Raw genomic sequence first — 12,623 nt, 5'->3', positions numbered from 1 at the left:
TCTTGCCACCTTACTTTCTGCTCACAAAAACAGTTCAAATGTAATGCTGCACCTGCATGCACATGAAAACTTCACAAAGTCATAAACGTGCAAAAGGTCACATAGGTCATAAAGTAAATGTGTCACTTAAAGGGATAGTTCACCCAAAAATGAATTGGAAAAATATGAGGGTGAGTAATTACTAATTACTAACATAATTTTCATTTTTGGGTGAACTAACCCTTTAACCAATGAATTTCCTTTTTGCCCTAAAGCTAAAAACTCGTATCTTGAACCAAAAAAAGTATAATAATTAAATGTAGCATTTATCTTTATAGCTATACTTTAAAATGAATGCTTGAAATACTTAGAAATGTAAAGGAAGAGAATGGCGCTTCTAGTCCAGAGCAAATATTCCTCCATCAACTTACTTGCTCCTGAAGTCGCCTGAGTAGAGTTGAGTCCTTGGCTATAGTCTTGGACAGAAGCCTCGTTGATTGGCTCACGGTTGTTTACAGGCGCCTCGCTAATTGGTTGATGGTTTACTATCATAAATGGCGCCTCGCTGATTGGCTGATAGTATAGCACTGGAAAAGGCACCAAGATAATCGGCTGATGGTTTACCATTGGAAAATACGAATGTCCGATTTGCTGATTGTTTTCCATCTGAAAAGGTGGCACGCTGAATTGCTGATGGGTTTCTGTAGGAAAACTGGACAAATCATAATTAAATGACTGATGCGTGTCTTTAGGTGAAAAAACCTGCGGAATGTTTAACGAGGAAAGTGCGTGATCTCCCATCTCCAGTGAATCTTGATCCGAGGGATGAAGTGGACATATAACGTTAAATATGTCAGCGTATTCCTCTTCAATACCAACGTCTCCTGTCATCGACCTGTCGACTGAGTTGTAATCATAGACAGTATGGTTGTAATCTTCATGCGGTGGTTGACCTTGTCTGTGAGTCGTCAAACTGTCAACTTCAGTTCGGTAACCGACTCGTTGAGCTTCGACCCAACTATTAGCCATAAAAACACAATCTTCTTCAGTTTCGGCACATTTGGGTTCCGCTTCATCAGTTGTTAAACCTTCGTTAGCTTCTCTGAACCTCAACCTCGCTCTCATTTTGGGGTGTCTGTCCATTAGTTTGTCATGTGTAACTCAACAGTAACGGTTGTGGAATCCTTTAAGAGAACAAAAACAAACGTCAGATAATCGATTCTCGCGCGTTTGACGTCATCTGACAAAGACCAATTCGTAAATTCTCATCCGATTTTTATCTAAAATTGTATTTGGGTCAATTTTATTGTCGGGTCACATTATTCCAGAATTTAAACAAATAAAACGAAGTAACAATAATGATTATTATTGTAACAGACTACAGTAAATATATAATAATATTAATAAAACCGTTATTTGGGTAAAGTCAGGTGAGCCACTTTCAAAGTTCCACATGTCCTCTTAAAAAGATAGTTTAACCAAAAATGAACATTTTGTCATAATTTCCTATGCCAATAATGCAGTTTGGTGCAATGTTATTTATATAGCCTAAAAAAGTACGATGAAATTCTGATAGCTTGTAATGTAAATCAATTATATTTTTTATAGGATAACAGCTTTGCATAATATGCATATACATAGCAGTCGTCACTCCCAATAATTCGTCATAAGATGATATTTAAATGCTTAGTTTTACAATCAAAAGCGCAGTAGTTCTTATTGTGGGGCAAAACATATAATCCTGTGCAATTCAATGATGATTGAAATGTACAAATGACCGTTCCTCGAAAGCCAGATGGATCATGATACATACTGTATTTTAGCATTGTTTTTCTCAAAATTATGAATGGATAATCAAGTAAAGTTGCTTCAGTCCAGTAAATGTTCATTTTGAAATATTAATAATATAAATGACCATCTATCAGAGTAGAAGGCATGTAGAAGATTCTATACAACAGGTTTTTCAGCAAAGTTTTGTTCAATTTGATAATTTAAAGAACATAAAAATGCATGCATCATATGATACAGAGGCTTTATAGGGTTGTGACTAACCCTGGTGTCGACACTGGAGGGAGCCACAGGACACAAGACATTTGAGAGATTCAAGAGACCATCATAAAAAAGCATTTTTTTTATTTATTATAAACATAATTTGGTTTCAATAGAGGCACTAATCACCTCTTCGAATTATAGTACTACCAATTCATTAAAATTATAGGGAAATATCCATCTAAGTTTAAGTAACCTACTTTCATGAACAAAATCATATTAACGTACAATTATCCACTAATAAAAGTGGTCCTCTCTCCTACTGACCGCTAAAAGGCTGGACACCTACAACACCATTAAAGTCGCAAAGACCGTTTTTGATGAAATCGTTTAATGTTAAACAAAATCTTTTGAGTACAATAAAATCAAAAAAATTAAATCTGAAAAGAAAATAATGAAAGAGGCGCTCGATCTTCTGTTTCTCTTTACATTTGCATAAACTAAAAAGTGTTTACTGAATTTACCCATGTCTAGAACAATGTATTTAAGCACATGATCTCTCTGTATAATGTTAAGTATTAAAATAAGAAACTAAACCCCTATGGAATAAATCTAAATAGTAATAAAATAAAGATTTGGTCATTTGGAACATAACGCCTGTTGGAGGACCCCTTGTTTGTTTACGTGTAAAGCAGCATATGGGAAAATGGACAAAACCAAATGTTTAAAAAAAAGGGGCCAGTAAACTTCATTTAGGGTTCACAATGCCTTCATCGATCCCATAGCCACCATAGACATTTCATAAATGTAACTGACCCGCAACAATGCTTAAAACTGTAAAATCGACATGCAAAAAAAGGACAATGGATATGACTGTTATTATGAGGCATTATAAATACCAATTCAAGTAGTTAATAGAAATGTGTAACACCACTCCTGCTACCACCAAAGCACGTGTTTCTCAAACTCGGTTGGAAGAGACCCTTAAAAATCATTCAAGAATGTGATGGCTTACGCTTTTCATGTAACAGTTTCGGATCCATCAAGTACAGTTAATAACATACAAATTTGTATTGTTAAAAAGGTGGCCATTTTCACCAGCAGGCACACTTCAAATTTCACTCAGGCAGCTTGCTACACGAAAGTACTGAAACTATATCTACAGATATAGTCTGTAAAAAAACAAAACAAAACAAAACAAACACAAAAAACTTTGACTGTATTCATCTAAATAACAGATGTTGGAGTGATAACGGAATATAAGGAGTGACGGTATATCAGATAAACCGTAACGATTTAAATCGGAAACAAAAACAATAGTAAATATTAAGGACCTGTGGTAGTTTGTCCCGTCTTATACCATCTGAGAAGTGAGTAAAATAATTTACTTTTTGCACACCGAGATATTTACAGTCAACCCTTCACGGCCTTTAAATCACAGCATGAGTGATGCAAAATATGAGGTAATTTCTGAAATCAGATGCATTTGAAATGTGAACAGGGAGAAAAAAAAAAAAAAAAAAAAGAAAAAAAAATCTGAGGTTTCCGTTATGAAACAGTGGAAAAATGTACCAAACTGCACACAGCCATCTTTTTTTTCTTTTAAAAGTATACAATATGCTTTGCACCATTTACAAAAGAAAAATCAGATTATCAACTCCACATGAAATAAAAGCAGATTCTTGTGTGTGTGTGTGTTTGTTTCTCTGTATCTGTTAACGTATAGGGGCAAATGATTGAAGAGTTGTGACACTGGCTAGTTTTGTCCATTTTACTGGATGCAGCTCCTTCTTTCGAGAAGGTGTATTTGGACCGTTAACCCTCTTGGAGTGGATCAGCCTTCATTTCCCAAAGTTGCCAAAGTTTGCAAAGGCATCTTGTTTAGGTTGCACCATGGCGGGGTTCATGCCCTGGCCAATACTCATGCTGGGCACACCAAGGGCACCTATTCCAGCGGGTACCATATTCATGCCTATTAGTCCTTGATTGACAGGTATTCCTCCAATACCCACAGAGCCCATTCCCATGGTGCCTGTTGCCATAGTAGGAGGCATTCCCATGCCCATGGTCCCTCCGGCCATCATGGGGGTCACTCCTGCTCTGGGAGTAGCTGCTGACGGCTGGGCATTGAGTGCCATTCCGGCCAAATTCTGGGTGACCATGTTCAAGGGTGGCTGAACACCTAAATGAGAAACATATTATAAAATTACAGCTCTTGATAAATAAATAATACATTCAATTACTTATGACTGTGAAAGCACCTCAATTAGCAGTGGTGGACAGTAACAATGTATTTCCTCTACGTCTGTATTGAGAGAATTTTAATTTTGGGAAACTTTTACTTTTAACTTAAATATAATATTGTAGTATATTAAAGTTTAATGTTTTGATAGAGTATAATAAGTGTTGTTACTAAAATAAAAAGTTTGGGTTACACTATTTTAAGGTGTCTATGTTACAGTGTAATTATGCATTTAAGTACTGTGTAATAATAATTAACTACATAAAGTGTTACCAAAGTTTCCTTATTTGCAATACATACTAAATGTATGCACTAATCTTTCTTAGTGCCGACTAGTCTGACTAGAATAAATATATGGTTCAGTACTTTTTACCTCAAAGAACAAGCTACTATCAACTCAAAGCAAGACAATCTGGTTTGAATCATAAAGATAATTGTCAAGCAATGGGATTTCTAACCTTGCTGTATCATGGTATTGAGTGTGGGCTGTGTGGGCTTGGGAGGATTCAGGCCTGCAGACAGGAAATCCAGGCTGATGTTGACGCTTGGGTCTGACCAGGTGGCGGGCATTGATACCTTCCCCCCTGACTTCTGTAGTCCCATCTGCTGAGTCAATAACGGACCCCCTATTGTCTGACAAAGAAAGAGCAGCAAGTAAATTACTGTAATTATTTATTTTTTATAGTGTTTAATCAGAATGTCTTAACTAGACCTTCTGGTGATAACGCCAGACTTCCTCTCTAGTGATGTATGCACAGTGTTGGGGAAAGTTCCTAATAAAATGAATGCAATTTATGCCTAAATTAATAATAATAAAAAAAGATTCACTATTCCTCAGTATAAATAAAAAAAGTTAAATGCAAACTTGCAATAATTAAATGTTACACAAATATACTTTATGCATTTAATCTCTCTTTATTAACCAATGTCTTTGCTGCTGACCTTCCAATGATCCGATTCAACCATACTAATAAGCAAAAATGACTTAAGATAAACATCATGTGTGTTTGTGTCATGTTGAACGTCTTGTGTGTCCTATTCTTCTGTAATTCAGAATGGCAGCACGGCTGAAAGGTTTGTTTGAGCGAAGCCCTCTCCTGTACAGGAGTGAATTTGCATTTCCTTAAACTTGGTTTATTCATTTCACTTTTAGTGTGAAAGGGCCTTTACATTTGCCATTTGTTTGGTTATTATAAAACAAACATGCAAGCCCAGCCCAGCCCAGGTGAGAAAAGTAACGCAAAAGTAATGTAACATTACTTTTCATTAAATGTAACTGAGGAACGCAATTAGTTGGTTTTTTATGCATAAATTGCATTCATTTTATTAGGAACTTTCCCCAACACTGTGCATACATCACCAGAGGGAAGTCTGTCATTTTCACCAGAAAGTCTTATAAAACATTATAAGGTCAAAAAAAAAAAAAATTAAACATGCATGAATTTTGTTCACAATAGAGCCAGGTGCACACAGTACGAGATTATAATAATCCTATACAATTTTGTTTTTGTCATACTGTACGAACATGATCTCCACTGTAAGTTATGTCACACTGTAGGATCTCAGTTGTCAATATCAGACTGTATGACAGTCAAGCCTCATTAAAAACAGACGTAAAGACTTGCGTTTGGTGACAGTGAGCTGCATTTACATGTGGGATTGAAATGGTTGCCAGCAAACTTGTCTTGAGATGAAAAACAGAAAAAAAAAGAAGAAAAAAACTGCAGAAATATGTGGAGGAAGTGGTTTGTTGTTGTCACACTAATTGAGTCATCATTAAGTCATCAACCGATAGGACCGGTGTCGTAGGAGAAGCCACACTGCAGGATTGTGTTTCAAAACTTCTGACACTGGCAGGATTTCATCGAGGGTAACATTTGATCGCAATGGTCATTAATCGGCTGTCAGAGAACATGTCAAACTAGCAGTCAAAACTGAAAAGATAAGGAGGAATATCTTTTAAGATTAAAAAAATTTGTCTCAGACGATCAAATCATGGGCAAAATCATACGGTGTGAATCTGGCTTAATGATATTTATTTAGAAAATAGAAAATATTTCCATTTCTTTGTTGACAGAAGTGCAGAACATAAAGGCGTCACGAGCATGATTTAGAGTCGCAAATCGTACCAGTGTGTTTTGAGGTCAAAATCCGTTCCTGCTACGCAAAATGAGAATGGCAGATGTGCTGTTCTGAGAAGTCTTTCTGATATAGTGAACTCTGTTTACCTGTGATCTGGACAGAGGTGTGGTTGCGTTCTGCGAGCACATGTTGAAGGTCATGCTTTGGGATGCGCTGAGGCTGCTGTTGTTGAGGGCCATCAGGTCAAAGAGGTCAGCGGAGGGAGGTTGGGTGGATATGGGCGCGGGTACGTCACTGAACAGGTCTGGGATGGCAGATTGAGCAGTGGCAGCGGGAGGACTGGTGGAGGAGAAGGCGTTCCAGTCACCAAACTCACCGTTACCAGTAGACAGCGAACCTGAGGAGACAGAGAACCATTAAACACACACACACACACACACACATTCAAACAAGTGTTCAAATGTTTGGGGTCAGTAAGATTTTTTTTATTTTTTTACAAAGAAATTATTACTTTTATTCAGCAACAATGCATTAATCAAAAGTAATCAGATTCAGATTTTTTTTATTTAGTGCCATGTCAGCATTCAAAGCTATTTTCATGGCAAAAATTCAATTACAAAAATACAAATATCATAGAAATACAATAAAAACAAACAAACAAAAAGAGCAAGTCATATTATACAAGATTTTTTTAAATGAACATAATTATGATAAAAAATAAAAAACCTTTTCAGGCATAATCTTACTAAAGTCCTTAAGTGAGGTATCAAAGGTGACTTCTTGAAAGACTTTTACGTTACAAAATAAAATAATAATTTCAAATAAATGCTGTTCTCTTAACTTTCTAACCAAAGATTTAAAAGAAAAATGATTTAAGCAAAAATATTAAGCAGCAGAACCACTTTCAACTGTGATTATAAGAAATGTTCCTTGAGCACCAAATCAGAATGATTTATGTAGGATCATGTGACACTGACGACTGCTGGAAATTCAGCTTTACCATCACAGGAATAATTTACATTTTAAAATACATTAAAATAGAAAACAGTTTTTTAAAATTGTAATAATATTTAATATGTTTTATTGAATTTTTAATCAAATGTAGCCTTGCATGTATGTATACGAGTATGTATTCTCTATATAAAATTCAATATATGAGGGCAAAAATGCCCCTGTATGGGTCTTTGTCTTAAATTCAAATCATATGATATAGTTAAGCAATATCACACGAGTAAGAGAGTGCTGTATATTTCCCCCACGAATATCTGCACGATTGAAAATGTGACATTGATTTTATACAACAGTTCAATAAACAAGTTAATATTGTGTATTAGTCACATTAGCATTTTAGTCACAATATTGTCTGTTATCGCTCAATTTCTCCAATAAAATTAGTTCCAAGCATGGTCACCGCAGAACAGTCTCTGAGCAACACACAGCGGTGATTAATTACTCAATGAATCTGTGGTTTTTAACGAATCAAGTGAGCCACTGATTCAGTGACTCGTTCGTAAAGACGGTTTGAATGAACTGGTTGGATGAATGACTCTGATTGAGACAGTGACTTACCACTACCAACTGGTGGTTTTAGTTTCATATTTCAGATTACTTTTTTGAAGCAACTAGTAAAGCAATGCATTACTTATATAATGCACACAAAAATATTTGTTTTCCCATTTATTGACCGACTTTTTATTGCTGAAGTCAGAGTGTCCTGCATCCTAAATAATGCAATTAGTTACTTTTTAGGGAGTAACGCAATATTGTTTTAAAAAGTAACTAATATACACACACATAAAAACACTTTTTTTGTCCCTTGTTTGTTTCTGCATAATGTTTTTCCCACATGCCATTTATATATTGACATATATTCCACTATATTTATGCTCACATACACGTTTATTATTGATTTGTGTTAATTCTCCTACTTACATGGTTATTGGTTGACTGTTGTGTGGCCATTCATGAGACTTTAACTGGATCCTCACACATGCACACACTGCTCTTAAGGAGCGAGTCTCTGTCAGGGGAGATGGAGCATGGATGATGGGAGCTGACGTGTGTCTGTGCTCATAACACTCAGCAGGTAGATGCTCCATCTGGACCCCTCAGTCATTCATCAATATTTCACTGCGTCGTGTGTTGCTACTCCAATCATATTTCAGACAAGCCAACAGAATTGTCATCCTACTGCCCACCAGCAAAGTGCCACTCGCTCTGCATTGAGGCGAGGCTCAGGGAGGGCAGAGGTTCAGAGAATGATGGGAAAAGTCAACCCAAGCCCACCCATTTCTCTCTGTAACGTGGAATTGCTGTAATAACTTCCTAAATGCTCAAATGGGACAAATTTTGCGGATGTTAGATTAAAAGTCGTTCGCCAAGCATGAACGGAGCATAAAAATGGCTTTGGCAAGTAAATAAAATACAAATTTAGGTCAAAGGGATGCAAATGTATACTAAAGAAAAGCTACTTTTGAGCTTACTCTAGAATTTTGCTTCTCCAAAACATAATTCGATATTTTTTTTATTAATCTAAGCACACCTGTACCTCTGATTGGTTTGAGTGTTCAGATTACACTGTTCACATTACTACATGTTAATGTTTTTTCCATGAAAACTTGCACAGAGACATATAAACAGATCAACAATTATTATCAGGTGAGGCAAAAACAGAATTTTGGTGCTGTTCAGGATTGTACTCGGCATGTGATCTTAAAGGACGTGCAGTTGGATCACACATACCAGCAGCTGACGGGAGACTGGCAGAGGCAGCGGGTGAGGAAAAGTCAGCAAAGTCACCAATGAGATCTGAGCTTCCAACTGTAAACAATCAAGACGACGCATAGTCTTTAGAAAGAGATTATAGAATATTATTGAGAATTGCAGGTATAACCAAGGCAAAAACATACGAGTACGTCCGACTGTTTGTACTGTATTTTATTTTTTATTTTTCTAAACTGTTTTAATTATTCTTATTTCTTTTTATTATTTTAATTTCTTCTATGTAAAGCACTTTGAATTGCCATTGTGTATGAAATGTGCTATATAAATAAACTTGCCTTGCCTTGCCTACGTACACCCCCGTTTCAAAAGTTTGGGGTCGGCAAGATTTTTATTAAAGATCTGATCGAAAATACACTATTTGATCAAAAAAATACAGTAAAACTGTAATATTGTGCATTATTACAATTCAGTTTGAATATATAAAAAAAAAAAAAATTATTCCTGTGCCAGTAAAGCTGAATCTTCAGCATCATTATTCCAGTCAGTGTCAGAAATCATTCTAATATGGTGATTTGTTGCTCAAGAAACATTTCTTATTATTATCAATGTTTGAAACCGTTGTGCTGATTATTTTTGTGGAAACCAGGATACATTTATTAACGATTCTTTGATTAATCGAGTTCAAAAGAACAGCATTTGTTTTAAAGATTATATCTGTAACATTATAAATGTCTTTACTGTCATTATTCATCAATTCAGAGTATCAGCAAGTATCAGTGCTTCCAATTTAATACCTTTTAATATAATTTTCAAGACCTTTCCAAAAAAAATGAAGACCTGCACATCACTTCCATCAGCTTCAATGAGAACAAACTAAATCACCCAGCTCAACAGAGATATACAGTACAAATTAATAATGGTGTTTTAAAAAAAAATCTATGTTGTTATATTAACACTGGACTGAAAATATTATGATAATAATTTTTTTTTTATTTGGGGATAAAATGGTAATATAACAAGAGTAATATACTTTAGTTTTAATTAATTATGCATTAGACCGATTTTATGATTTCAAAAAGCAAAGAGCAAAAATTTAATTAAAAATCTTTATTGCTGCGTCAGATCGGTAGCATTTTAAGAGTGGATTTAAGACATTTTATGGTTATTTAATTATGAAGTATGCTCTTCACATTAAGGAATTAATGCATCCTTGCTGAATAAAAGTACAACTTTTTAATGCAAAATATATTTTTCACGATAGAAGAGAAAATCTTTTTACATCAAAATAATGATTTCCTATCGTGACAATGCAGAATAGTAACAACCGGTCAGGACTAAAACTCAAATGCACAGGCAAACACGCGTGTCCATCCACGTACAACATAATTAGGCTGTCATAACCTGGTAGCAACAGCTCGTGACCTCCTGACTGATGTCAACGGACACAGCACAGCTGTTGGGCTGGTGACGGGATACGGAGGGACAGCAGCATCTGTGCACCCATCTCCTATTCGTTCTCTCTCTCACACACACACACGACTCACACCCATCTGGGGCACTTAGATGCCTCTGACTGCATCTCTGAAGAACTTCTTCCATGAGTCTGACTTTAAAAGTACATCAACTTTTAGGAAAAAAGTTTCTCTTTGAGATTTAAGCTTCTGTATGGAGGCTCAAAAACAATGTCCAAGTAGTAAAAGGATATGCTTCACACACACACTGAGCCGTGGTATCTATACAGGAGGTTTGGGTTCAAATAGTAATAGTGATGCTTACAGCAAAAAGCATTTTAGATGTGGAAAATGCAGCTGATCAGGGTCTTACCTGAAGACACTGGTTGACCAGAGCCCACCATCAACAGGTCTGCAAACCCTATGCTGGATGAGTGACTCAATGATGCCTGAAAAGAGAATCAACAATGTCATATTTCACTTCTACCACATGAAGGCAGCACAGGCTTCCTTTTGCAACCATAAGCGGTGCATTCATGTGTTTTTGTTTAGATTTTGCAGTCTTCTATATGGACACCTTCTGCAGTGTCTAAGTAAAAATCAATGTAAACTACTGGTTGAGTTATTATTATGGCCAATATAACACTAATATATTACAACAACAAAAAATTCTCTCATTTGAGCATTTAGAAACTTATTACAGCAGTTCTTTATTATTATTATTGCTAATGCAAATAAACTTAATAGCAACAATATATTAAAAATAATTCAACCTATGAAAAAAAAAAAACATGCTTAAAATTATGGAAATTAAATTGATGCTTATTTCACCAATATATTACAAATAATAAAATTTCTCTCACTTGAACATTCAGGAACTTACAGCAATTCTTTATTATTATTATGGCTAACGCAAATAAGTATTTATAAAGTCAATAACATCAATATATTATAAATAATTCAACTTATGGGAAATTATACCTGCTTAAAATTATGGAAATTATTCAATTTATTTCCCAATATGTAAATATTTTAATTATTATTATTCTTTTTAAAAATAAATTGTTAAAGTCCTGCAGCCAATAATTTTATCCCTTAAAACTCATCTTTGATAATCCATGGACTATCATTATGCAAATTAGTCTCAGCCTCCTCTCAAATCACACGAGCTCGGACGTCCTGACACACTCAATCAACTTTACTGTAGTAAACGCTACACAATGGCATGTGGAAATACTGGTTTAATTCAGCCATATATGTTTGAACCAGAAACTGATTCAGAAGAAGTGGAAGAGTGAATTATACAGGCTCGATGTTGATGTATCAGAATGGTAATGCATTATATGTATTGCTATCTATAACGTCTGACACATAACGGTAATTAATATGATTAGCCTTTTGCTTGACTACGTTATCAAACAGCTAATAATGTTACTTATGTTACACACAAAGCATGTTCTCGTTCACCATCTCAGAGTCAGACAGCTGCCTTCTGAACATCAGTATCCTTAAACGCTTAGAACGCCAGTGGAGAAAGGCATATTTCATCACAACATCATAATAGAGAGCAGAGATTTGTAACAACCGTTTAGAAAGAAAATTTAAACAGTTGTGTTACAAAGTGTGGACAAATCAGTCTTTTAGATCAGATTTCAATCTGATACACAATTATTTGGATTTGGAACGACAGTGTGAATGTAGCCTTAGATTGTGGAGCTGACACTCCTGCGGTTACAAAAGTGGCCAGATGTGTTTAATATTTTAAAACGGCTTTAAACAACTCAGGATGCATTTGTAAGGCAGTATTTTACCTTGTTGCTGTCAGCATCGGGACTGCTTTTTCCGCCGGTGTAATGAGCCGCTGCGCCCAGGTCGACGGTTTTGGACGGGACTCCGCCGCGTTTGCGTGTGGAGGTGGTAGTGGTGGTGGAGGTGATTGTATCTGTGTTCTGTGTGATCTGGATGCTCTTGGTTGTTACAGTTTCTTCATCATCCTTGAACTCTGACTTTGCAAGACGACCGTTCCGTGCAACTTTGTCCTCCTCATTGTCACTGCAGGAAGAGGCAACAGTAAGACAAAAACTAATAAAGTAGTCAAAAATTACACTACAGGGCAGAAGTGTGCTAGTTGATTTATCTACAGGTGCTTTCATTCA

At 35.7% G+C, this 12,623-nt stretch overlaps 1 protein-coding gene across 2 annotated transcripts in view; it reads right to left on the bottom strand.

Moving 5' to 3' along the window:
- Positions 1 to 2,342: 2,342 nt before the first annotated feature.
- LOC309477671 (clathrin interactor 1-like) overlaps positions 2,343 to 12,623 on the bottom strand; it is a 32,728-nt gene continuing 22,447 nt past the window's right edge. Inside the window, exons 7-12 of one of the 2 annotated variants that reach the window (XM_082140989.1) lie at positions 12,279 to 12,519; positions 10,841 to 10,916; positions 9,035 to 9,112; positions 6,439 to 6,689; positions 4,669 to 4,843; positions 2,343 to 4,150 (exon numbers count right to left, since the gene is read on the bottom strand). In XM_082140989.1, the coding sequence (XP_081997115.1) occupies positions 3,810 to 4,150; positions 4,669 to 4,843; positions 6,439 to 6,689; positions 9,035 to 9,112; positions 10,841 to 10,916; positions 12,279 to 12,519 (1,162 nt within the window). In that variant the 3' untranslated portion in view covers positions 2,343 to 3,809. The remainder of the gene's footprint in view (positions 4,151 to 4,668; positions 4,844 to 6,438; positions 6,690 to 9,034; positions 9,113 to 10,840; positions 10,917 to 12,278; positions 12,520 to 12,623) is intronic. The other variant, XM_082140990.1, reaches the window with a different exon arrangement.

Source organism: Leuciscus leuciscus (assembly GCF_965113295.1).
Source record: "Leuciscus leuciscus genome assembly, chromosome: 16".
NCBI classification, from domain to species: Eukaryota; Metazoa; Chordata; class Actinopteri; order Cypriniformes; family Leuciscidae; genus Leuciscus; species Leuciscus leuciscus.
The sequence above is the reverse complement of the archived record's forward strand: the minus strand, read 5'-3'. Positions and strand labels throughout refer to the sequence as shown.